The 27,855-nt window shown below is 37.8% G+C and overlaps 1 protein-coding gene across 1 annotated transcript in view; it reads right to left on the minus strand.

The window, feature by feature from the left end:
- LOC124789406 (proton-coupled folate transporter-like) overlaps nucleotides 1-11,951 on the minus strand; it is a 314,682-nt gene extending 302,731 nt beyond the window's left edge. Inside the window, exon 1 of the mRNA XM_047256749.1 lies at nucleotides 11,774-11,951. Coding sequence (XP_047112705.1) covers nucleotides 11,774-11,779 — 6 coding nt within the window. The 5' untranslated portion in view covers nucleotides 11,780-11,951. The remainder of the gene's footprint in view (nucleotides 1-11,773) is intronic.
- Nucleotides 11,952-27,855: the final 15,904 nt, after the last annotated feature.

Below are 27,855 nucleotides of genomic sequence, written 5' to 3' on the forward strand. Positions count from 1 at the left end.
GTACAAAAGAGATGCCACAGGAAGGCCAGAAATGTTACACAGACTCATGACTTATCAAGTGAGCTCACATGGAGGGCCATGAGGTGCAGCAGTGCATTGGCAATGACCATATATCACACGAGACCTCACAGGGTGAAGGTCAGAAGCAACACTGTGGATTGGGTGGTATGGCTTACCACAAAGTATAAAGGTGCATGCAGTAGCGACAAAAGAGGAGAGTTCAGTACAAACAGCTGTCTAGGAGGGATATCTGTGTAGGTTAGGACTGGAGCCTGAATATTTAGTATTCGCTCTGGCATGCTTGCGCTCATACTTAGCCACGTACCTCCTTCCATGGGATTTTGAAATCAGGTGTAGTGTACATTCATTCAAATCATTATCCAATTCTTGCTGAGACAACAGAGACTGTAGTTATCAACTCTTGTCTTTGCTCGATTATTTCCCAACCCAGTGTCATAACTCTGTCAAACTTCCAATGAGCCTGAGCCACCTCCACCTTAGCTGACTGTATGGAACTTCTCCAGTCTCTAATTTCATTGAGTGTCTAGACCACTTGCTGGACGCACAGCATGTTGATGTAATGACTATCAATATTTATCAAATTTGAGATAACACTACATATTAATGAACAAACAGGTGACTGATTTCTTCTTGTATGGCACCAGAGTCTTGATAAATGTAGAGTGTGAGAGAGAGAGGGGGGGGGGGAGGAGACAGAGAGAGACAGAGGGAGGGAGGGAGAGGGAGGGGGGGGGAGAGAGAGAGAGAGAGAGACTTGCTTAATCACTTTCATACATGCTATTCAGTTGCAATAAATAATTACTTCATTACTACTGCACAGGTTTGATCTTAGGTCATAGTCAGGTGCACTAATAACATAACAATAACAACTGAAGTAGAATGTAAGTCACAAAGACAGAAATCTATACAACCAAACTAGAAGTAATTTTTTTCTCCTAAGCCAATTTTTTTTGACTACAAGTAATTGTGCCACATCCAATGCTACCTTTGGATTAGCTAAGATTTTTTAGATGAAGTTCAGGTGCTCTGTTAAATTGCAACTATTTGTTAAGGACTTGTATATCAGAAACTGTTGAACTATAGACCTCTTAAATCAGAGACTCTCAGTAAAAATTTATATTGATAGTTTTGTTTCCCATTGTCTGCTGGCTTTGTTCATTATCTGTTTCCTGCCCCTAAGTGTACCTAGTTTGCTACTGTTTCTCTTTGTCTACTTTACCGAGCAAGGTGGTGCAGTGGTCAGCTCACTGGACTTGCTTTCAGGAGGATGATGGTTCAAACCCACATCCAGATGTCCTGATTTAGGTTTTCCATGATTTCCCTAAATTGTTTCAGGCAAATGCCAGGATGGTTCCTTTGAAAGGGCACAACCGAATTCCTTCCCCATTCCTCCCTAATCTGATGGGGCCGATGACATCGCTGTTTGGTACCCTCCCCCAGATCAACCAACCAATCTGTCTACTTTGCTAACATGAAGCACATAATCTTGTATCAGTCTGTAAATCAAACTGCCCAGATGACAACATTTACCTAGTGCATAAACATTATTAAAGTCTGCTACTGCATTTTTCTGTCTGTGTGTGTAGGCTAGTCTCACACACTACTGTAGAGATTTTATATGGTATCTCTAACAGACAGACTGATTCACAAGGAAGGCTTCTGTATATAATTCATAATTACAGTAATTATGAACGTATAATATGTATACTGTTATCTGTTCCATATTTAATTGGCTATTGGAGTGAAACCTCACGGCACGATGGAAGCTACAAGCTGGTTAGCTAGCGACACACTGGTCATCTAAAGAGGAGGCAGTGTCTGGCAGGAAAAGAAGAAAGTGAACACCTACTGCAACTCCAGAGAGCACTGTAGCTTGACCAGAATCTATTATAAATTAAAGTCCCCCATTGTGCTCTTCTGTCTGTATTTGAAGACTAATCTCAAGACGTACTGTAAGGATTTAGAAACAGTTTTCACTAACAGACAGACTAATAGACTAATTCATGAGGAGTGTTTGTGTGTACAATTCATTACCACACTCCAGCCATATCATCAAGCTGCAGATGTAGTGCTATGTGTACAAAGCCAGGGCAGCTCACTAGTATGTGCTAAATACTTAGGAACAGTGTAATCACAATGCAAGCCTAGTTGAATGTAACATATTTATTTACTTTCGCCATCTGAATCTTATAGTGTTGATATTAATATTTTGCCCAGAGACATGTAGTCATAAGTCAGCTGATTTCCCCTGACACGTGAGTATCAAATAAGATGAATAATAGAAGATGCAACATTCACAACTCACCATATAATCAACTCAGAAGATAGTTCAGGTCAATGGTCACATAAGAAAGGTTGAAAATGTTGCTAAGCTTTCAGGCAAACACATACACTTGCACAACTACATTTTAAAGGTGGTAAGAGAGATGTCAATAACTACCAACATGTTTCACTGCTGACACGATTCTCCAAAATTTTTGAGAAGATGATATATTCTAGAATAATATCTCACCTTAGCGACAGTGGTATCCTTAGCAAATCACCATCTGAGTTTCAGAAGTTTTGCTCTACTGAGAATGACATTTACACATTCACTCACAAGATTTTACAGGTATTAAAGAATAAAATAGTGTTGGTTCGTATTTTCTGTGACCTCTCTGAGGCATTTGACTGTGTGAATCGCAGTATTTTCCTACATAAATTGATCTTTTATGGGACTGATGGCAAAGCCAAGCAATGGATGTCATATCTAACCAAATGATTGCAGAAAGCTGTACTTAGTAATTCAGGCAATATAGTCCGGAGACATAATTCTGACTGGGGAGAAATCATGTATGGGACTCCCCAAGCTTCAATCTGAGGTCCACTACTGTTCCTCATACATGTAAGTGTTCTTCCATCTAATACAGAACAAGTGCAAGTAGTTCTTTTTGGAGATTACACTAGTGTTGTAATCAGTCCAAGCAAATATATAAAAACAGAAGAAAATGGTGAACAAAGTTCTTAAAAGTACCTTTGACTGGTTTTCTGTGAATGGTCTCACCTTCAATTTTAAAAAGACAGAACATGTTCAGTTCTGCAGATCTAGAGGTACTACACCAATGATACATGAGCTGGGGCAATTCATTCTTAAGGGAAAAAGTCCTCATTGCACAAAAATGTGGTGCTCCTCCACAATCATCTTGTAGACATCTGTTTAAGGAGCTGGGCATTTTGAGTGCTGTTTCACAGTATATTTATTCCCTCGTGAAGTTTACTGTAAATAATCCACTACAATTCAAAAGGAACAATAAGGTACATAATTACAATATCAGAAGGAAAAATGACATTCCTTACTCCATATTAAGGTTGTCTTTAGCACAAAATGGGATGCACAATGCTGCAAAAAAAATTTTTGATCACTTACCCACATACCCAGTAACACAAAATGTCTGACAGACAGCAACATAAAGTTTGATAAGAAACCGAGAAATTTTGTCCTTTACAACTCCTTCATTTCCATAGAATAATGAATTATTACTGTAATATGTAAAAGGGGGTGAGTATGAATTACTGACTCAAGTCTGTATATCTTTCTTTCTTTTTGTTAAAAAAACTCAGAAATGTTTAGAATGTAACCTGTGTACAAATTAATTAAGGGTTCGAATGTAAAATGACACACTCCACATCATTACGATACATTGTGCAAAATGATCCACAGAACATGTAACTAACTCCCAGTGAACTGTATGATTGTGTGGTGAGCTGTTACCGTTACTCCTTCCGTTATTTATATTCCATCCAGGACTACTGTCCACTATCATATCAAATGAGATAATTAGATATGGCAAAAAAATTGACAGTATTTAAAATTACACAGCTACCGCTGACTCACCACATGGAGGAGATGTTGAGTAACAAGGAAACACACACACACACACCCAATCACTGTCATTTCTGTGGCCAGAGGCAACAGTGGCCATGTTTGTGTGAGTTGTGTGTACTCAACTCGTGTGAGTTTTTTACTTCTGATGGATAACTGAACATTCCAGCATTCTTTTACATTGTACATGTTTGCAATTCAATTCTTCATCTACCTGGTAAGTACAATCCATCCTTTCCATATAGTTATTATTCCATCTTGGACTTTCCATTGTTCAAGATTAGTGGTGAAGCAGTATCAATATGACATGCTTAGAAACAAACAAAAATCAAGTAAAATTAAAAACTACTGTGTTAATCTAGTTGTGCATCCATAACACAGATATAATGCACACTTAGTAAAATGAAAAAGCATCAACTTTAAAAGCTATAAAATACAAAGAACTGTGGGTTATGATTAAATATTTAAAAAATTATTTAAAGAATGTTCTTATTATTTTAAAAACAATTTTAATTATTTGTGTAAACAGTCATTCAACACTAAAATATTTCTCAATTTACTGAAATAACCTAAAGTTAAGCCTTTGTACAAACATTGGGGCAAATTCTGTCAAGCACGAAACATTTCCCCACTGGATGAAAAAATAATCTTATGTACATGCAGTACTTAATCATTCAACTAACTCTTTGGATTTTATATGGACTGGCATGAAGAAAACTTATTACACAAGTAGTGTAAATGTACTTCACTCTTTAAATAATAAATTATGCCCTATTGGTAACTATTAAAATATTACAGCAGCACAGAAAATTATTATTTGTATCAAGCACCCTTAAGGTTTACTACAAAGTGACTACAAAATTTTCAAAATTTTAAAAGGACCCATTGCAAGATGAGTAACTATCTGCTTCATATAATACTCTTATTGCTGGCTTTTGCTGAATAAATAAATAAAATAATTTTGATCTTGCCACTGGATATCATCTTTCAACAAAACAGGGAATGAAAGCGTGAAAAATAATCCAAGTCAAGGACAAATTAAGTATAAGGCCTGGCCAACTGAGCTTACTATTTATACACAGATCAGAATAACTAAGTGATTGAAAGCTAGCTGTTTACAGGACAGCTGCCATAGCAATGTTTACAGGACAGCTGCCATAGCAACAGCCATCAGAGAATGACCTTGGTCGTGCTTTCCATTCAGTTCATTATTTTTACATGGCTCTCCTCGCTCAGTTGCCAGTTACCACAGACAATACTCATGGTCTGTAACCAGTGATCTCTATAATACCTGGTTGTAGAACTCTTATTTCAGAAAATGGAATGTCAGCATGGCCACTGAGTCCTGTCATCTGCATCATCCACCATATGGGAGTTACAGGAAAAAGTTTCTATTGGTCCATGTGTGATACAGAACTCTTAGAATTCTTTACTTATTTCTGGCCCTGAACTTTATATCAGCATGCAATGTATTGGGCTGATGTGGGATCAGAATTTAAAAGTATTTTTACTTTGCATTCTCGTGATATTTCTTGCCAACTATGTAGTAATTAGGCAAGAAACAAAATACAAGCTTCTTTGGTTGGCATGCTCAAACAGCAGAAATTTGACATCTAGACAGTACAGAGATTACTGCCAGTAATGTAAAAACCATGATTCATTTTCATTGTCTGCATTTTTTCTCTGTATGGCATGTTTATTTTATACAACAGAAAATCCTAAACACAGAAGTCACATGACTATTACTGCCTGATAAGCAAACCCAATACTGCACATTAATGGGCAGCACATATGTGTATCTAGAACAGAAATGACCAGCTGTTGCTGCCACAGCCATATTGCTGACTATTACTGCCTGATAAGCAAACCCAATACTGCACATTAATGGGCAGCACATATGTGTATCTAGAACAGAAATGACCAGCTGTTGCTGCCACAGCCATATTGCGTGCACAGACAAACATGAACCAACATCACCACATTGGTCATGAAACTCATTTGGGTGTCTTTGTAAAGTGTGAATATGTGTACTTTTGCTACAAAAAGACCAAGAGCTCGAAAGCTAATGTGAATACTGGTTTTTGTTACATGTTTATGTGCACCACACATTGATCTGCTACAGGTGGTTGCCTGTCTTTCCATTATTTAATGTATTTTTCCATCTGGGAATTTCCATTATTGTAATACTAAATGTCTGTTGTTATGGACTACCTAGTCACATAGGACACTAATACATTCTTTCTTGTTCAGCCAATTTCTACAAAATTCTTCTGGTTTGTAGACCACATTGTATCTACATCTAACAACATATGGTACATCAGAAGATTTTTTGGAAACTGGCTTCACCTGCTAAAGCTTAAGAACACAAATAATATGATCCATATCAAAGTGATGTCCTGACAGGCACAACATAGCTGCTTATATTCAGAAAACAATGTTGAGTGGAAATAGTCATCCACTTATCCAATACATAATAACTTGGCTGACTGTACAAAATATTAGTCACAGTCTTAAAGAAGCCCAATGATCACTTGGGAATATTGTATATGGTATAGTTGAAGTGAAGAGGTTTTTATGTTCAGTCAGCTGTATGGAATTGTGTCAATAACCTGGGTTGACACAGAGATGTGACAGGTTGTCTGAAAAGAGCTATCACGTTCTGACATACACATGACCGCACATCAAACATGTCTACAAAGAATTGTGCATTACTCATAGCCACATAACATGGCATAAGCAGAGTGGTTATAACAAGAGGCTACCTAATGGGAACTGGAGATAAGTCTCATGCTCTGATACCAAACACAATACGAATTGCTGCTGTGAGTGAACGTATACATTCCTAGCTTGACTAACACACTAAGCTATTGCACCCTCAATTGGCTCACAAAATTAGTCCAATCTTATTTCCACAGAAAATTTCTGGAAGTATCTGGAACAGCACGTGAAATGCAGCCTTTTATTTATGGACATATAATTGAGGGATGAAGTAGTGAAGGCAGCAGAGGATCAAGTAGGTAAAAAGACGAGGGCTAGTAGAAATCCTTGGGTGACAGAAGAAATACTGAATTTAATTGATGAAAGGAGAAAATATAAAAATGCAGTAAATGAAGCAGGCAAAAAGGAATACAAACGTCTCAAAAATGAGATCGACAGGAAGTGCAAAATGGCTAAGCAGGCATGGCTAGAGGACAAATGTAAGGATGTAGAGGGTTATCTCACTAGGGGTAAGATAGATACAGCCTACAGGAAAATTAAAGAGACCTTCAGCGAAAAGAGAACCACTTGTATGAATATCAAAAGCTCAGATGGAAACCCAGTTCTAAGCAAAGATGGGAAAGCAGAAAGGTGGAAGGAGTATATAGAGGGTCTATACAAGGGCGATGTACTTGAGGACAATATTATGTAAATGGAAGAGGATGTAGATGAAGATGAAATGGGAGATATAGTACTGCGTGAAGAGTTTGACAGAGCACTGAAAGACCTGAGTCGAAACAAGGCCCCAGGAGTAGACAACATTCCATTAGAACTACTGACAGCCTTGGGAGAGCCAGTCCTGACAAAACTCTACCATCTGGTGAGCAAGATGTATGAAACAGGCGAAATACCCTCAGACTTCAAGAAGAATATAATAATTCCAATCCCAAAGAAAGCAGGTGTTGACAAATGTGAAAATTACCGAACTATCAGTTTAATAAGTCACGGCTGCAAAATACTAACGCGGATTCTTTACAGACGAATGGAAAAACTAGTAGAAGCCGACCTCGGGGAAGATCAGTTTGAATTACGTAGAAATGTTGGAACACGTGAGGCAATACTGACCCTAAGACTTATCTTAGAAGCTAGATTAAGGAAAGGCAAACCTACGTTCCTAGCATTTGTAGACTTAGAGAAAGCTTTTGACAATGTTGACTGGAATACGCTCTTTCAAATTCTGAAGGTGGCAGGGGTAAAATACAGGGAGCGAAAGGCTATTTACAATTTGTACAGAAACCAGATGGCAGTTATAAGAGTCAAGGGGTATGAAAGGGAAGCAGTGGTTGGGAAGGGAGTGAGACAAGGTTGTAGCCTCTCCCCGATGTTATTCAATCTGTATATTGAGCAAGCAGTGAAGGAAACAAAAGAAAAATTTGGAGTAGGTATTAAAATCCATGGAGAAGAAATAAAAACTTTGAGGTTCGCCGATGACATTGTAATTCTGTCAGAGACAGCAAAGGACTTGGAAGAGCTGTTGAATGGAATGGATAGTGTCTTGAAAGGAGGGTATAAGATGAACATCAACAAAAGCAAAACGAGGATAATGGAATGTAGTCGAATTAAGTCGGGTGATCCTGAGGGAATTAGATTAAGAAATGAGACACTTAAAGTAGTAAAGGAATTTTGCTATTTGGGGAGCAAAAGAACTGATGATGGTCGAAGTAGAGAGGATATAAAATGTAGACTGGCAATGGCAAGGAAAGTGTTTCTGAAGAAGAGAAATTTGTTAACATTGAGTATAGATTTAAGTGTCAGGAAGTCATTTCTGAAAGTATTTGTATGGAGTGTAGCCATGTATGGAAGTGAAACATGGACGATAAATAGTTTGGACAAGAAGAGAATAGAAGCTTTCAAAATGTGGTGCTACAGAAGAATGCTGAAGATTAGATGGGTAGAGCACATAACTAATAAGAAAGTATTGAATAGCATTGGGGAGCAGAGAAGTTTGTGGCACAACTTGACTAGAAGAAGGGATCGGTTGGTAGGACATGTGTTGAGGCATCAAGGGATCACCAATCTAGTATTGGAGGGCAGCGTGGAGGGTAAAAATCGTAGAGGGAGACCAAGAGATGAATACACTAAGCAGATTCAGAAGGATGTAGGTTGCAGTAGGTACTGGGAGATGAAGCAGCTTGCACAGGATAGAGTAGCATGGAGAGCTGCATCAAACCAGTCTCAGGACTGAAGACCACAACAACAACAACAACATAATTGTAAATCTTTTCATGTCCTTTTTTCTATGTAAGGCAATGAGTGACAAATCCTATATCATTTTTATAATGATGACATACAAGGATGCTAAGTAAATAAATAACACATCTCATTATTTGATAGTTGTAAGGACTCTAACCATTAAATAGGGTCTTCAGCTGGGCATAACATATCAAAGAAACTTGTCGACACATTTTTCTCACCAAATTCCGACCATTATCAATGCTAGAAGTGATGTTACATGGTATTAGTTTGAGGTCTCCTGCGGGTGGCATATTTTTGTTGTTGTCTGGTGTGCTTAATCAAAACTTGGATAGGAAAAATTCTATGAAGCAGCACCATAAGACAACAACACAAATACTGTAAAGCCACAAAACTGCTAATTTTGATTTCGGAGAAAGAAGGAAAGTTGTAGTAGAAACAAGAATTAATTATGGAGGTCTCTAAGATCCACTCTCACACTGCCTTTATGGATTACTTGTCCCAGGATACTGTGTGACTTTCCTTCTTCTTCCATGTGGATCTATTTAACCGTAGTTTCTCTTTTTATCATTTTCCTTGTACATTTTGTATCACAATGGTCATGCTTCACCTCTCATAGAAAAACACTTTCTGAGAAAAGCCCTCACTATGCAGGCATAAAACTACTGAAGTGCTTCCATCCTAATATCTCCAAATTGCCAATTACAAAACTAAAAACAAAATAAAAATTATGGCTCCTAAAGAATCCTGTATATTCAACAGATGAGTTTCTAGATTTGGTACACTCGTATGATGGAAGACCATCAATCTAAAAATATCTGTAATCTCAGATCTTAGACCGTGTCACAAACTGTAAATATTCGAATCTCAGATCTGAATACCGTGTCACAAACTGTAGATTCCTTAATCTAAGTACTGCAATAACAAACTGTTTTTATGTATAGTCCATATATGTAACATCGTTCTCTCAACTAAATTTAGAAAAAATTGTGTAGATAAAAGTGCTAGGCAATAATATGTAACTCTATTAAGTAAGGCTCTGACTTATCCCGAAGACTGGGGGGGGGGGGGGGAAACTTTTTTTTTTAAAAAAATCAGTTGACGTTGCATCAAAATAAAATAAAAAGTTAGAAGTTACCTCACATAACTGGTATGTAGCAACAAAGGAAAGCTTTTCTGACTAGGGTAATAAGAAACGCATGAATTAGCTTCAACACTCAGTATTTATTTTTCTGCAGAATCTGTTAATATGGTGATTTCCATCGTTAATGGAGAACACCACATACTGCTGAGAAATAAATCAAGTCATACATGACATCATTAGTGATTGTTGTTAATGTATGGTACAGAAGGACTTCCTCATAATTGCATTTGTTTAGTAATATAGTAGTGGGATCTACAAAACACAATTCATGAATGAAAATAATAACTGCATGAAGTCTATAGCAGGTTTATATCATTAGTCTTAATTTGTTCTGCTGTCCTCATTTTTGTCATTTTATCACACATCTTAATTGCTTTAAAGGTTCAACAACATCTAAATGAATTGTTGATGCAATGGAAAATAATTAGAAACACATTACAGTACAGTAAGAGGAAAGATGTGAAATACAGAAGAGAGCAGTCAATCATTTCAATTTGCTGCACTCTCTTTTTATTTATTATTATTATTATTATTATTTTTATTTTTTTTTTATTTTATTTTTTTTTTTTTTTTTTGAGGCATGGTTTCATTTTTAATGAAGGAGGAGAGAGAAACACAGATCGAAATGTCTCATCTGCCACACTATAATCAAGCATATTCAAATAATGTTGAGCTTGCAATGGCTACTAAAACTAAGACCATGCCATGACCAGACAGAGAAAGAGGTGAAGAAAATGGAACACTTCACAAATATTTTCTTGTAGTTTCATTTTGAATCCTTATTTTCTTCATAAATAAATATACTTCGTTTGATATCTATGTGTGCATAACTGCAAAAAAAGAAAGAAAAAAATGGTAGTTTTTGATACAATTAGGCACAATATAATTTGAGGAATGACACGTCCACTATAAGGAATAGCAGTAAGCCTTTATTACAGATTTTATGATTCAAAAACTTCTGATGACAAAGACGTTAAAAAAAATAGCAATCACGTAGGGTAGACTGCTTCACAACTACATCAGTGTCGAACTGTCGTTCCTCGTAACTGATGGAATACAGTTATAAGTTAAAGGAATTGTTGGTCTGCACGTACGGTTACGTAATTATCTAGAATATGCGATATTTTAGGCAGCATTTTCCTCTTAACGATCAGAAATATTTGTCGAAGTGTCGGCAGTTCTGTCACTCACAGAGTTATCAGTCTGCGTGCACAACATAACATTTGGAAAAGAAATGTATTATGTAATACTAACACTATGATATGCACTATCATTTCACTGGTTGCGAATCCATCACGCCGCCAAGTTTTCGAAACTGATATCAAATAAATGATACGACAAGGTTGTAAAAAAAAATATTACACAACATTCATCAATGCAAATCACGTCACTATGATCGCATCTATTTAAAACGAGCAAGCGCATTTATTTGAAATCACGAAACTCATTTTGATTTGTGAGTGGAGCCGCGTCTATTTTTCGGTACGGTGTGCATCATGTTTCATTTGCCGTCTCATTTTGCACGCCATGTAACTTCTTTTTATTCAGTTTACTGCTTCCACATTATCCTTGTCATAGACGGTATAACATGTCACAACATGGGGCTTGCTGTCCCACCATCCCAACGAAAGTTGAAATCAACAGCTTTTGACAGTTGCCGGGAAAAAGGGTTAGAAACAATTGTTCAACTGTCAAAACATAATTTACAGGACAAAGCGTTTTGTTCAATAAATTGTGTCTTATCCAACATAAGTATTTCAATACAACGTGTAATATAAATAAAATCGTTGTCTTACCGTCATCTGGAAACGATGTCGCGAATACCTACAGAAAAATTTTATTTTTTTGCAAATGTCATGTGATACGTTTAATCTCACGCAAGTTAGCTGTTACGTCATGAGGCATATGACCTTGTACGTGACCATGCGTCACATTATACTGGTTCTGCTTTTTTGAGCAAATACATAGAGGTTCTACTGTGTAGGCGTACTTTCTTTATTTGCTGCCTCTAGTAGCGATGTTTCTCTTACCAGCGAAAACAAAAGAATATACCTGAAATTTTTTATTCAGTAATTGTGTGCGTTACCAAAAAACTTACCGAACACCAATTACGGACAATAAAAAACGTACTCTGGCTTAATACACCCACACAGACCATACTATATCTCTACACGTAAATGTAGTGCAAATGCAAATGTTCATTCAGATATCTAAATATAGGCCTATTAATTATTCACTCACCGTATGCTTTTAATTCGAAATATTCACGTTGAAAATAAATTGTAAGCTATTGCTTTACTGAAGATGGACATTCTTAATTACTGTATTAGAGAAAACACTTTATTTCAAATACAACGAACACAACTTCATCTGCTGACCAGAAATAAAATGTTATACAGTATCATTGTATCTGTTCCTAGATTCCTCACTTAATCCTGGATCCTGAAACTTCGTAAATAGGCTTTTGGGGTATGGCCAATAGTTGGCTTCTATCTTTAAGTATCTGCCTGTTCAGGTTTTTTAGCATTTCTGTGACAATTGTCTACAAGTCCAACATAGCTGTTCAGTTTGTGCAGAGTGCTGCCTGTCTATATCTGCACCCTGCAAACCACTGTGAAGTGCATAGCAGACGGTACATCCCACAATAACAGTTAGTAAAGATTTTTCTCATTCCATTCAAATATGGAGGGCAGGAAAAAATATTGTTTGAATGCCTCTGTGCGTGCCGTAATTCATGTAAGTCTCATCCATGATCCCTATGGGAGTGATATGTAGGGGATTGTAGTATATTCGTACAGTTGTCATTTAAAGCCAGTTCATGAAACTTTGTTAGTAGACTTTCTCAGTACAGTTTCCATCTACTGTCAAGAGCCAGCCAGTTTCATTCTTTCAACATCTCAGTGACACTCTCCCACAGGTCATCAAACCACTGACCATTCATGCTGCTCTTCTCTGTATACAGTCAATGTCACCTGCTAGTCCTAATTGGTGTAGGTCCCACACTTTTGAGCAGTATTCTAGGATGGGTCCCCACAAGTGATTTGTAAGCAATCTCCTTTGTAGACTGATTGCACATCTGTAGTAGTGTACCAATAAACCACAGTTTGCTACCATCATTACCCACGACTGAGCCTGTGTGATCATTCCACTTCATGTCACTACTAAGCATTACACTCAAGTATTTGCATGAATTTACATATTCCAACTGTGACTCACTGATATTATATTCATATGTTACTGTGTCATGAAGTGCACAATTCTACATTTAAAGCAAGTTGCCAATCATTGCACCACTCTGAAATCTGATCAAATTCCAACTGAATATTTGTACAGCTTCGTTCGGACTGTACTTCATCATAAATAACATCATCTGCAAAACGTCTGAGGTTACTGTTAATAATGCTTTTTTCCTCAGTATTGACGATCTTCAAAGACAGCACTTCACAACACATGGTATGCATTTAAATAAATGGAGCAAATCACTGCTCAATCAAAAGATCAAAATGTTAGTGGATAGTGTTTCTCCTAGATGTAAGAAAAGTGATCCTATTCCACTACCACTGGTAAAGGACGCCTGCAAAGTATCTTCCCTACCATGTACTCCAGTTGCAGCAGTAACACAACATCAGGTATCACTGATTAAAAAAGAATGTGCTGGGAGAGAAGAAGCTGTAACTACAGTTAAAACAGGTAGAACACCTCATTCAGGAACTAAGATAACAGAAACAGCAAAAGTGGCAGCATATTCAGCAACAAGCGTACCAACAGGTGATCCAGCTGTCCATTCTGCAGCAACATTTGAACTACCTACAGTGGAAATCCAGCCACTTAGATCACGCCATGAACAAGAAGAAGAGAAGAGACCTCCAAGAGTAGAAGCAGTATCAAGTGTAGCGGGCAAACGGAAAACTGTACCACCATTACATCTAAATGATTTTTTAGTAGAAGGCAGCAAGGGGAAGAAGCCCATAAGATATATAGTGCTAGAGATTTAATAGCCTCTCAGCAAAATAGTGCATCTGTAAAGAAAGACAGGTTTGATTTTATAATCTGTTATCTTAACATTGAAGGAGTAAGGGATAAAGAATTTATTGTCAATGACTTTGGATTAGAAAATAAGTTTGATATCTTTTGTTTAAGTGAACACTGGGCTAGTGAGAGTGAACTTACATTTATTAAAGTTGATCATTATAATCTAGCCAGTAGCTACTGCAGAAAACTGCATTTAAGAGGTGGTGTGGCAATATATGTTAACAACTCACTTAGCGGTACAGTCAATAGATTAGATCTAGATTTTCTGTGTGATGAACAAAACTTTGAAGCTGCTGGTATAGTAATAGACAGTTTTAAGTAAGTTGTAATTTCCCTGTACAGGTCACCTAAGGGTATAACCAATGTATTTTTAGAAAAACTGGACCTGCTGTTACATGTACTTACAGATACTAGATGGACACATTATGATATTGTGATAGGTGGAGATGTGAATGCTGAATTCGATGTTACAACACAAAAACGTGCTGTCACTGAACTCCAAAACCTACTAAGACAGTGCAACTTACATTCAGTCAATAACAAGCCTACAAGAGAACATGCATGTCTTGACAATATTTTTGTAAATTTTAAAACAACAGAAGAATCATGTTTTGTAACAGTATTTCCATATTCTGATCATGATTCAGTATCTTTAAATTATACAAGTAGGTTCCCTCTTGTTAAGAGTAATGTAAATAAGCTTATCCCAGAAGTTGTGGTCACTAGACCAGTCACAGATGAGAAAATTGACAGGTTTTGTACGTCCCTTTCTAACAGAGATTGGTTTGGCCTGTGTTATGATGAGACACATTATACTCTAAGCAATTATCTGCCAGCAAAGGTACTATTTGATAGGTTTCTCAAAGCATTTTTGGGACACTTTAATGACTGCATTCCAATAAAGAAATGCAAAGTAACTGACAGAGTCCTAAAAGCAAAAGTTCCAAATAGACAAAATACATGGTATACAAAACAGCTGTCTACTATGAAAAATCAAGTTAAGTTGTTGTACAATATTTACAAAAATCTGAAAACCAACCATGCTAAATTAGCCTATGTTAGATCTAGGAATGAGTACAAAAAAGCAATTGTGGAAGCCAAACAAGCACACAATCTCAGAAGTATTGAGAAATCCACCAATAAGTGCAAAGCAGCATGGACACTAATATATACTGTCGCCAAAGATAAGAGAAGTGACAAAATTAGTATCTCTCCCCAGGAAATTAATGACTTTTTTATTAAATCAGTTGAGAAAGTAGGAAGTGCTATAATTAAACCTGAAATCAGCTCATCACAGTTACTGTCAAAAAATATTGCTAGGTCATCAACAAACACAAATACCTTCAATTTTTCTGAGGTCGCGCCTGGTGTTGCGTTAAGAATAGTGAAGCAGTTAAAATCATCAGACAGTGTAGACATATATGACCTGTCTTGTAACATGCTGAAGAAAGTAATAGACTGTATAGTGTACCCCCTAACATATTGTATAAACAAGTGTATACTGGAGGGTTTTTTCCCTGATGAGCTTAAACTGTCTAGGGTAGTTCCAGTACATAAAAAAGGAGATAAAAATTCTGTCTCAAGTTACAGGCCAATATCCATAGTCCCAGTTTTCTCAAAAGTTCTAGAATGCATAATTTACCAACAATTATCTGTTTACTTGGATAACATAGGATTAATAAGTGGATCACAGTATGGCTTTAGGAAAAACCTGTCAACCATTGATGCCATAGATGATGTTGTTAAATACATCCATCAAGTATTTGAAGATAAATGCTTTGCTCAAGTGACTTTTTGTGACCTAAGCAAAGCCTTTGACTGTGTAGAACACACACTACTACTCGAAAAAATGGACTTTTATGGTGTTAAAGGTAACGGCCTTAAGCTATTAAGATCATATTTACAAAACCGTAAGCAAGCCGTCTGTGTTGGGAAAGAAATGTCCAGTATAGAACAAGCTAAGGTACGTGTTCCGCAGGGATCCGTGCTGGGCCCCTTCCTTTTCCTAATAATGATAAATGACCTGCCATCATTTATTAAATCCAGAACAGTACTCTATGCTGATGATACAACGTTTCTGAACAGCAGTAATGATCTTAATAGCCTTAAAACATGTGTTACAGAGACAATTGAGCAAGCTTCACTCTGGTTTAAAGCAAATGGGTTCTTGCTTAATGAAAGCAAAACACAGCAGATGGTATTTAGTTTAAAAGACAAGTTTCCATCAGATGATCCTAGTTGTGTTAAATTTTTGGGGGTATATTTGGATGATAAACTTTCTTGGAATCCACATATTAAGTATATTAGTGGTAAATTGTCTAGGGTAATCTATTTGTTAAGGCGATTAATGCACTGTGTACCTAAAAATTATGTTAGAGTATCTTACTACTCATGTTTCCAAAGCACCATATCCTATGGTATTATTTTATGGGGAAACTCCACTTGTGTGCATGATATACTATTGCTGCAAAAGAAAGCTATTAGGATAATTACAGGCTCACCATACAAGGCTCATTGTAAACCTTTGTTTACTCAACAAAAAATCATGACAGTAATAAACCTATATATTTATTATGTTTTAATCTACACAAAAAAGAACTTACCTAAAGTAAAACGCAGGGCAAATATACATTGTTACAGCACTAGGACAAACAGCTCTATCTATACGCCCTACCACAGTCTGTCAAAATCAGTTAACAGTTATGAACTTATGGGCCACAAATTATTTAACGAACTTCCACAAGCTATACAAAATTTACCAGAGCAACAATACAAACAAACACTTTATGACTGGTTAGTTGTAAACCCATTCTACTCTGTAAAGGATTTCATGACCTGTGATATTAAACTGTAACGTTCTTAACAATTCTGTTCTTTTATAGCATGTACTGTACTGTATTGTATTATGTGTATGACTTTGTCTATTGCTGTAATGGCTTAAAGACAATAAAATTATTATTATTATTATTATTATTATTACTATTATTATTATTATTATTATTACTCTCTGCAAGATCATTAGTATACAACATGATCATTAATATAAAACACACTTCTCTGGGGTACACTCAAAATTGCTTCTGCATCTGTCGATGACTCTTCATCCAAGATAACATCCTGCACCCTTCATAGCAAGAAATCTTCAATCAGCCACATATTCCATCTGATACTCCATTCGGTAATAAAAACAAACAAACACCATCTGAACTACCCTTGAAGGCCAATGGTATTGACCAGATGCCATGTCATCCTCAGCCCTTAGGCACCATCGGATATGGATATGGAGGGTATGTGGTCAGCACACCACTCTCCCGGTCATTGTCAGTTTTTGTGACCAGTGCCACTACTTACCAATCAAGTAGCTCCTCAACTGACCTCACAAGGGCTGAGTGCACCCTGCTTGCCAACAGCATTCGGCAGACCCAGACAGTGACCCGCCCAAGTGCTAGCCAAGCCTGACAGCACTTACTTCAGTGATCCGACGGGAACCAGTGTTCCCACTGCAGCAGGGCCATTGGCACTCCATACTGTGAAACATTTTATAATCCTTGTATATGCTCAGTTTACTCTGTTAAGTTCTATTTGGTATGGGTTCCACACACCTGAGCACTACTGTAGGATGGGTCACACAAGTGTTTTATTATCAGTCTGCTTTCTCAATTGATTAAGTTTTCCCAGTAGCCCACCAACAAACAAATCTCACAAACTGTAACACCAAAGTATTTGTATCATTTGAATGAATCCATTGCACATTTAAGTGCTCCACTAACTTGATTCTACTTTGTATCCATTTTGAAATTCAAGAGAAAGTACAGTAGATAAGCAAAACAAGAATCCCAAAGTGTTTTTATCCACACGGGAACAAATTCCCTTTGCCGCCGCAGTGAAGAGTAATCATAAATTACACAAGGAACCCTATTCAAAATGGCAGAAGCCCCTACTTCCAGATAGTAGCACATGTCGGAACGAATGACGCCTGCCGCTTGGGTTCTGAGGCCATCCTTGGTTCCTTCCGGCGGCTGGCTGATTTGGTGAAGACAACCAGCATCGCACGCGGAGTGCAAGCTGAGCTTAATATCTGCAGCATAGTGCCCAGAGTCGATCGCGGTCCTCTGGTTTGGAGCCGTGTGGAGGGTCTAAACCAGAGGCTCAGACGACTCTGCGACTATAATGGTTGCAAATTCATCGACCTCCGTTATTGGGTGGAGAACTGTAGGGCCCCCCTAGACAGGTCAGGCGTGCACTACACACCGGAAGCAGCTACTAGGGTAGCAGAGTACGTGTGGCGTGCACACGGGGGTTTTTTAGGTTAGAGGGACCCCCCCTTGGGCGAAACGATAAAATACCTGACGGCTTACCAGAGAGGACATTATCATCGTTGATAAAGAACGTCCGTCCTCAGAGACCAAAAACAGGAAAAGTTAACGTAATATTGGTAAACTGCAGGAGTATCCAGGGCAAGGTTCCTGAATTAGTATCTCTTATTGAAGGAAATAGTGCGCATATAGTATTAGGAATGGAAAGTTGGTTAAAACCGGAAGTGAACAGTAACGAAATCCTAGACACAGAATGGAATATATACCGCAAGGATAGGATAAACGCCAATGGTGGAGGAGTATTTATAGCAGTAAAGAATTCAATAATATCCAGTGAAGTTATTAGCGAATGCGAATGTGAAATAATCTGGGTTAAGCTAAGTATCAAAGGTGGGTCAGATATGATAGTCGGATGCTTCTATAGACCACCTGCATCAGCAACCGTAGTAGTTGAGCGCCTCAGAGAGAACCTGCAGAACGTCGTGAAGAAGTTTCGTGATCATACTATTGTAATAGGGGGAGACTTCAATCTACCAGGTATAGAATGGGATAGTCACACAATCAGAACTGGAGCCAGGGACAGAGACTCTTGTGACATTATCCTGACTGCCTTGTCCGAGAATTACTTCGAGCAGATAGTTAGAGAACCAACTCGTGAAGCTAACGTTTTAGACCTCATAGCAACAAATAGACCGGAACTTTTCGACTCCGTGAATGTAGAAGAGGGTATCAGTGAACATAAGTCAGTGGTTGCATCAATGACTACAAGTGTAATAAGAAATGCCAAGAAAGGAAGGAAAATATATTTGCTTAACAAGAGTGATAGGGCACAAATCGCAGAATATCTGAGTGACCACCATCAAACGTTCATTTCTGAGGAAGAGGATGTGGAACAAAAATGGAAAAAAATTCAGAAACATCGTCCAGTACGCCTTAGATAAGTTCGTACCGACTAAGGTCCAAAGCGAGGGGAAAGATCCACCGTGGTATAACAATCATGTACGAAAGGTACTACGGAAACAAAGAAAGCTTCATCATAGGTTTAAGAGTAGTCGAATCATAGCTGATAAGGAAAAGCTGAACGAAGCGAAAAAGAGCGTAAAGAGAGCAATGAGAGAAGCATTCAACGAATTCGAACATAAAACATTGGCAAACAATCTAAACAAGAACCCTAAAAAGTTTTGGTCATATGTAAAATCGGTAAGCGGATCTAAATCCCCTATTCAGTCACTCGTTGACCACGATGGCACCGAAACAGAGGACGACCGAAGAAAGGCAGAAATACTGAATTCAGTGTTCCGAAACTGTTTCACTGCGGAAAATCGTAACACGGTCCCTGACTTCAGCCATCGCACGGACGCCAAAATGGAAAATATTGAAATAAACGATATCGGAATTGAAAAACAACTGCTATCACTTAGTAGCGGAAAAGCATCCGGACCAGACGAGATACCCTTAAGATTCTACAGTGATTATGCTAAAGAACTTGCCCCCTTTCTATCAGCAATTTATCGTAGATCGCTGGAAGAACGTAAAGTACCTAGCGACTGGAAGAAAGCGCAGGTCGTTCCCATTTTCAAGAAGGGTCATAAATCAGATGCGAATAATTATAGGCCTATTTCGCTTACGTCAATCTGTTGTAGAATAATGGAACATGTTTTGTGTTCTCGTATTATGACGTTCTTAGATAATACAAATCTCCTTCATCATAACCAACATGGATTCCGCAAACAGAGATCATGTGAAACTCAGCTCGCCCTATTTGCCCAAGAAATTCACAGTGCCGTAGACACTGGCGAGCAGATTGATGCCGTATTCCTGGACTTCAGGAAGGCATTTGATACGGTTCCCCACTTACGTTTAGTGAAAAAAGTACGAGCTTACGGAATATCGGACCAGGTTTGTGATTGGATTCAGGATTTCCTAGAAGAAAGAACACAACATGTCATTCTTAACGGTTCAAAATCTGCAGATGTAGAGGTAATTTCGGGAGTACCGCAAGGAAGCGTGATAGGACCTTTATTGTTTACAATATACATAAATGACTTAGTTGACAACATCGGTAGCTCCGTGAGGCTATTTGCAGATGACATGGTTGTCTACAAGAAAGTAGCAACATCAGAAGACTCGTACGTACTCCAGGAAGACCTGCAGAGGATTAATGCATGGTGCGACAGCTGGCAGCTTTCCCTAAACGTAGATAAATGTAATATAATGCGCATACATAGGGGCAGAAATCCATTCCAGTACGATTATGCCATAGGTGGTAAATCATTGGAAGCGGTAACGACCGTAAAATACTTAGGAGTTACTATCCAGAGCGATCTGAAGTGGAATGATCACATAAAACAAATAGTGGGAAAAGCAGGCGCCAGGTTGAGATTCATAGGAAGAATTCTAAGAAAATGTGACTCATCGATGAAAGAAGTAGCTTACAAAACGCTTGTTCGTCCGATTCTTGAGTATTGCTCATCAGTATGGGACCCTTACCAGGTTGGATTAATAGAAGAGATAGACATGATCCAGCGAAAAGCAGCGCGATTCGTCATGGGGACATTTAGTCAGCACGAGAGCGTTACGGAGATGCTGAACAAGCTCCAGTGGCGGACACTTCAAGAAAGGCGTTACGCAATACGGAGAGGTTTATTATCGAAATTACGAGAGAGCACATTCCGGGAAGAGATGGGCAACATATTACTACCGCCCACATATATCTCGCGTAATGATCACAACGAAAAGATCCGAGAAATTAGAGCAAATACGGAGACTTACAAGCAGTCGTTCTTCCCACGCACAATTCGTGAATGGAACAGGGAAGGGGGGATCAGATAGTGGTACAATAAGTACCCTCCACCACACACCGTAAGGTGGCTCGCGGAGTATAGATGTAGATGTAGATGTAGATGTAGTAGCCCCAGTGGCGTTGTGTGCAGGAGATTGGTGATTTGTTGCTAAGTGCAGAGAACTAACAGCAATGCTATACAACAATGCAATAAACTGGGAGCGGTATTCGTCGATGACAACAAAATTATAAGTGCAAAGTAGCTCGTGTAATGGAGTTTACATCCAAGCCGGTTAGGTTCAACTATTTAGTAAGATATTCACAGATACTCGCCAAGTTGTAAAAATAAAGGAAACATATAAATAGTGATGGAGCTGATAACACGTGTAGCAATAAGAAAGACAAAGCCAAACCACTGTCTGGAAAAAACATGCTAAAGCCTATAAGTAAGAGTCAGAGCAGATATATTATGCATTGGAATATAAAGAGTTTAAGACCTGACACTTCAAATCACAAAAACTCTTAAACAGTTGAACTGGAAATCATTTTGTCAGAATGTGCAAATATTAGAGTTATTTATTTCAATGGGCACTGTTTCACTGATGACAAAATTAAAATTTTAAACAACATCAGAATTTCAAAGTTATTAAGCAGCTCTGGAGCGGAAACAAGTCATGTGGAGGCTCTTGTGTACTACTTCATAGTGACAGAAATTATGGAAATAGAATTTTTTTTAATTATTTAAATGAAGAATGGGACTCTGAGAGCTACTGGACTATGGATTTACCAGCAAATGTTACAGTAATTTAAACAATGGAATAATGATAATATTATGAAAAGGATAGAATGTTACTTACCATGTATAAGAGATGTTGAGTCACAGACAAGCACAATAAAAAGACTGCAAAATATGTGAGCTTTCAGCCAAAATGCTTACTTCCAAAGTAGACAACACACACACATGACCACAGTCTCTGGCCAATGAGGCCAGACTGTGAGCGACTGCGTGTGGTGGGAGAAGCAATCTGATTGGTGAGGGCAAGGAGTAGGCTGGTTTGGGAAGAGTGTGGGATATCAGGATAGAGGTGGGGGATAAAGTGCTGCTTCCCTCCAGTTTAGTACTGGAGCAAAGTTTTGAGGGTAAAAATCATAGGGGGAGACCAAGAGATGAATACAGTAAACAGATTCAGAAGGATGTAGATTGCAGTAGTTATTCGGAGATGAAGAGGCTCACACAGGATAGAATAGCATGGAGAGTTGCATCAAACCAGTCTTTAGACTGAAGATCACAACAACAACAACAACAACACAGTGACTGGTTCATTTTAAGAATTTACCAAAAAAGTGACACATTAACACACTTATTATAAGATATAACAACAAAAATAATCAATCAGTGGAAAATCCAGGATGGAATGTAACAATATTATGAAAAGGAAGGTTGCTACTCGCCATATAGTGGAAATACTGAGTCGCAGATAGGCACAACAAAAAGACTGTCACAGATAAAGCTTTCAGCCGTTAAGACCTTCGTCAACAGTAGATGACAGACAGGTACACACACACACACACACACACACACACACACACACACACACACACACTCTCTCTCTCTCTCTCTCTCTCTCTCTCTCTCTCTCTCTCTCTCTCTCTCTCATGCAAATGCAACTCACACACACAACACAGTCTCAGATATATGAAACCACAGTTGCTGAGACTGCAGTCATTTGTGTGAGTTGTGTTTGCGTGAGTGTGTGTGTCTGTCGTTTATTGTTGATGAAGGCCTTAATGGTTGAAAACTTTATTTGTGACAGTCTTTATGTTGTGCCTATCTGTGACTCAGCATCTCCACTATATGGTGAGTAGCAACTTTCCTTTTCATAATATTGTTGAAAAAATAATCAATAGTTGATATTATCATGTAAATCGATAGATAAAAAATCTACGCACCAAGCAGCAGTAGTAAAAGTTAAATCCTTTTGTGTGTGTTTTCCCCTACCGCCACTTGGTTATTATAAGATGTATTTCATATGCATATTGGCGTGTAAATATTGTGTGCATTAAGATATCTCAGATCATAGTGCATTGTTTGCTGCTTTGTCACAGACACATTTCAAATAGAAAACCCATCTGAGAAGGAACTGTGGTGCAGAAAACTTGTTGATGTTTAGTGATAAGTTAAAACTGAGAAAATAGTCTGTTGATCATTATATCTCATGTAATAAACATTTTGAAGGATTCCTAAATAGTTTTATAGATGTCTTGAATAAAACGTTTCCACCAAGAACCTGGAACATTAAATGACAAATAAACTGACATGGAAAGTCAAGGATGATGTAATGACAATATTACAAGAAGGATATATTGCTAATCACCACACGACACAGATATATGAAACCTACCAACCACCAGCATAGCTCCTCTTCGACAGCTACCACCCCATCCATACCTCCAAGTCCCTTTCAAACAGCATTGCCAACTATGACTGTTTTGCATCTGTAGTGATGAGCAGTTCCTCTCAAAATATACCAAGGGTCTCACTGAGGCCTTCACAGAGAATGTAATTAACCTCCTAATCCTGTACAAAAGCAGATCTCCCATGCGTTATCTCTCTAGCCATCCACCACCTTCCGAAGTCCCACCATCTGGCCACAGAAGAGCATTCCCCTCATGATTCAGTAACACACAGGACTGGGGCAACTGAATCACATTCTCCATGAGGGTTTCGACTGCCCTGAATTGAGGAATGTTCTACTCACTAACTCTCTCCCCCCCCTCACAAAACACACCTGCCACAGTGGTATTCCACCACCCACCAAATCAACACAATACCCTTGTCGATTCCTTCATAGCCCCTGCCCCCAACCCTTTGCCTCATGGTTGATATCCATATAAGAGGTCTAGATGCAAGTCCTGTCCCACACATGCTACTACCCACCACTTACTACAGTCCAGTCACAAGCATCACCCATCCCAGCAAGGCATAACTACCTATGAAACTAGTCATGTGACCTACAAGCTAAGCTGCAAACACTATGGTTCATTCTATATGTGCATGATAACCAACAAGCTATCCAGCCACAAGAATGGCCACAGACAAACTGTGGCCAAGAAACAGCTGGACCACCCAACTGTTAGGTATGCTGCCCAACACAAAATTCTTCATTTTAATGACTGCTTCACAACCTGTACCATCTGGATCATCCCTACCTACACCAGCTTTTCTGAATTGCGCAGGTAGGAACTTTCCCCTCAGTATATCCTACATTCCTGTAACCCTCAACCTTCATTACTCATTGTCCCTCACCCAACTATTATCTTCCTTGTTCCCACTCCACAGCCTTCTGCTTCCAAGCACACCCACAGTCTTTACTTCCCTCCTTTTCTGCCCCTCCCGTCAAAACTCCAGACAACCTAGCTGCCCTATCTCCTCTCCACCTTGCTCCTGTATGCTCCCACTAACAGCAGTTTACTGTCTTCCACATGTACCCTGCTCTCTCTCCCCCTCCCACCCCTCCCCCCAACTGCCACCACAATCCAGATTGCTTTTCCCATCATGTGCAGTTTCTTGCACTCTGGCCCTGGCAGCCAGAGACAGTGGTCATGTGTGTGTGAGTTGCATTGGTGTGTGTGTGTGTGTGTGTGTGTGTGTTGTCTATTTTGAAAGAAGGCCCTCTAGCTGAAAGCTGACAGCTTTAGTAGTCTTTTTGTTATGCCTGTCTGCAACTCAGCATATCCAGAGATCAAAGTGGGTCACCAAGGGCACAAAAAATTCCAGTATAAGGAACAAGCAGCTGCACAGAGAACTAAAATATAACTAAATACTCATTTCATTGAATATGTTAGAATTTTAAAAGTTATATTTAAAAGAGTTGTCAAGTCAGAAAAATTATAGACAAATAACAGGGTAATTTTAAATCATAAAAATAAGACAGGCTCTGTATCTGAATAAGGTGTTAAATTCTGTAAACAAGAAATTTCAAATATTAACCATAAGGAAACTCAATTGTAAGTCTATCTCCAATATCAGAGCGCTTCAATGAATTAGATTAGATTAGATTAGATTAATACTAGTTCCATGGATCATGAATACGATATTTCGTAATGATGTGGAACGAGTCAAATTTTCCAATACATGACATAATTAAGTTAATTTAACAACATATTTACGTTAATATAACAACGTTTTTTATTTTTTTTTTTTTGTGTGTGTGTTTTTTTGTTTTTTTTATTTTTTTATTATTATTATTATATATTTTTTTCTTAATTTATATCTCAAAATTCCTCTATGGAGTAGAAGGAGTTGTCATTCAGAAATTCTTTTAATTTCTTCTTAAATACTTGTTGGTTATCTGCCAGACTTTTGATACTATTTGGTAAGTGACCAAAGACTTTAGTGGCAGTATAATTCACCCCTTTCTGTGCCAAAGTTAGATTTAATCTTGAATAGTGAAGATCATCCTTTCTCCTAGTATTGTAGTTATGCACACTGCTATTACTTTTGAATTGGGTTTGGTTGTTAATAACAAATTTCATAAGAGAGTATATATACTGAGAAGCTACTGTGAATATCCCTAGATCCTTAAATAAATGTCTGCAGGATGATCTTGGGTGGACTCCAGCTATTATTCTGAATACACACTTTTGTGCAATAAATACTTTATTCCTCAGTGATGAATTACCCCAAAATATGATACCATATGAAAGCAATGAGTGAAAATAGGCGTAGTAAGCTAATTTACTAAGATGTTTATCACCAAAATTTGCAATGACACTTATTGCATAAGTAGCTGAACTCAAACGTTTCAGCAGATCATCAATGTGTTTCTTTCAATTTAATCTCTCATCAATGGACACACCTAAAAATTTGGAATATTCTACCTTAGCTATATGCTTCTGATTAAGGTCTATATTTATTAATGGCGTTATACCATTCACTGTACGGAACTGTATGTACTGTGTCTTATCAAAATTCAGTGAGAGTCCATTTACAAGGAACCACTTAGTAATTTTCTGAAAGACAGTATTGACAATTTCATCAGTTAATTCTTGTTTGTCAAGTGCGATTACTATACTTGTATCATCAGCAAAGAGAACTAACTTTGCCTCTTCATGTATATACAATGGTAAGTCATTAATATATATTAAGAACAACAAAGGACCCAATACTGACCCTTGTGGAACCCCATTCTTGATAGTTCGCCAGTTTGAGGAATGTGCTGATCTTTGCATATTATGAGAACTGCTTATTTCAACTTTCTGCACTCGTCCAGTTAGGTACGAATTGAACCATTTGTGCACTGTCCCACTCATGCCACAATATTTGAGCTTGTCTAGCAGAATTTCATGATTTACACAATCAAAAGCCTTTGAGAGATCACAAAAAATCCCAATGGGTGGTGTTCGGTTATTCAGATCATTCCAAATTTGATTGGTGAAGGCATATATGGCATTTTCTGTTGAAAAACCTTTCTGGAAACCAAACTGACATTTTGTTAGTACTTCATTTTTACAGATATGTGAAGCTACTCTTGAATACATTACTTATAACTGTAGTGAAGTCTGATGTCAATGTAACATTTATCACAACAAAAAAATCCATTTGGCACTGATGAAAACTCTGAACACCTTACAAAATTTTCAAAAGTTTCCAAGACAGATGTAGGACATGCAGTCTTAGTTTTAAGAAACAAAAATGCTGCAGGTTTGGATGGAATACCCACTGAAGTTACTAAATCAGTATAGAACATAATTGCACACCCACTAGATCAAGTAATTCATCAATTTTTGGAAGAGAGCTACTCCTCAAAGGTACTGAGACATTCCAGAGAAGAAAAGTTGCTACTCACCATACAGCAGAGATGCTGAGTTGTGATAGGAACAACAACAAGATTCACACAATTATAGCTTTCGGCCATTAAGGCCTTTGTCAGGCAATAGACATTCCAAAGTTAAACTATTTTGAAAAGGACTCAAGAGGTCATGGGCAATCAATATTGATCTGTCTTAATTCTCCCAGTCAAATCTAAAATATCTGAAAAAAATGGTGTTATCCAAAACTTCGTTGCAACATATTCCATTATCCTGCACAATCAGTTTGGTTTTGAACAAGGAAACACACAATAGATGCAGTAAACAGTTTTGTTGGGAGAACAAGCACATCATTAGACAAGAGCAATTAGGTCTCAGGAATCTTCTGCAACTTCACAAGACTTTTGACTGTATATCATGCATTGCTCATTCATAAATTTTACAGGTTTGGCACTTGGGCCAATGCCCTACTACTGCTTAAATCCTACTTATGGAACAGAAATTAAAAAATTAGCATTATTTTAAATGAGGCAAATGGTTATTCTGACTGGAAAATAATCCCTAAGGGTGTCTCATGAAGTTTCATACTAAGTCCAGTCTTGTTTCTGTTCTATACTAATGATTTCCCATTAAACATCAACTTCCCATCAGTACTGTTCACAGACAATACTTCTGTCTTAGTTGAAAATCAGGATGCAGGAAAAAATCCCAAATTACTGATGAGTATCCTCATTACATTAGAAACTCAGTTTCAGCTAAATGTATTGAATCTAATCATATTTAAGACTAACATGATACATCTAAAAACTAAACAGTCAAAATGTATGAAGAAGAAATTTATTCATAACAACCAAGATATAGAAGAAATCAACTCTGTCAAATTCTTAGGATTAAATGAATAAACATTTGAGCTGACGCATTGAACATCTAGTTAACA

The sequence above is a fragment of the Schistocerca piceifrons genome, chromosome 3 (assembly GCF_021461385.2).
Source record: "Schistocerca piceifrons isolate TAMUIC-IGC-003096 chromosome 3, iqSchPice1.1, whole genome shotgun sequence".
NCBI lineage: Eukaryota > Metazoa > Arthropoda > Insecta > Orthoptera > Acrididae > Schistocerca > Schistocerca piceifrons.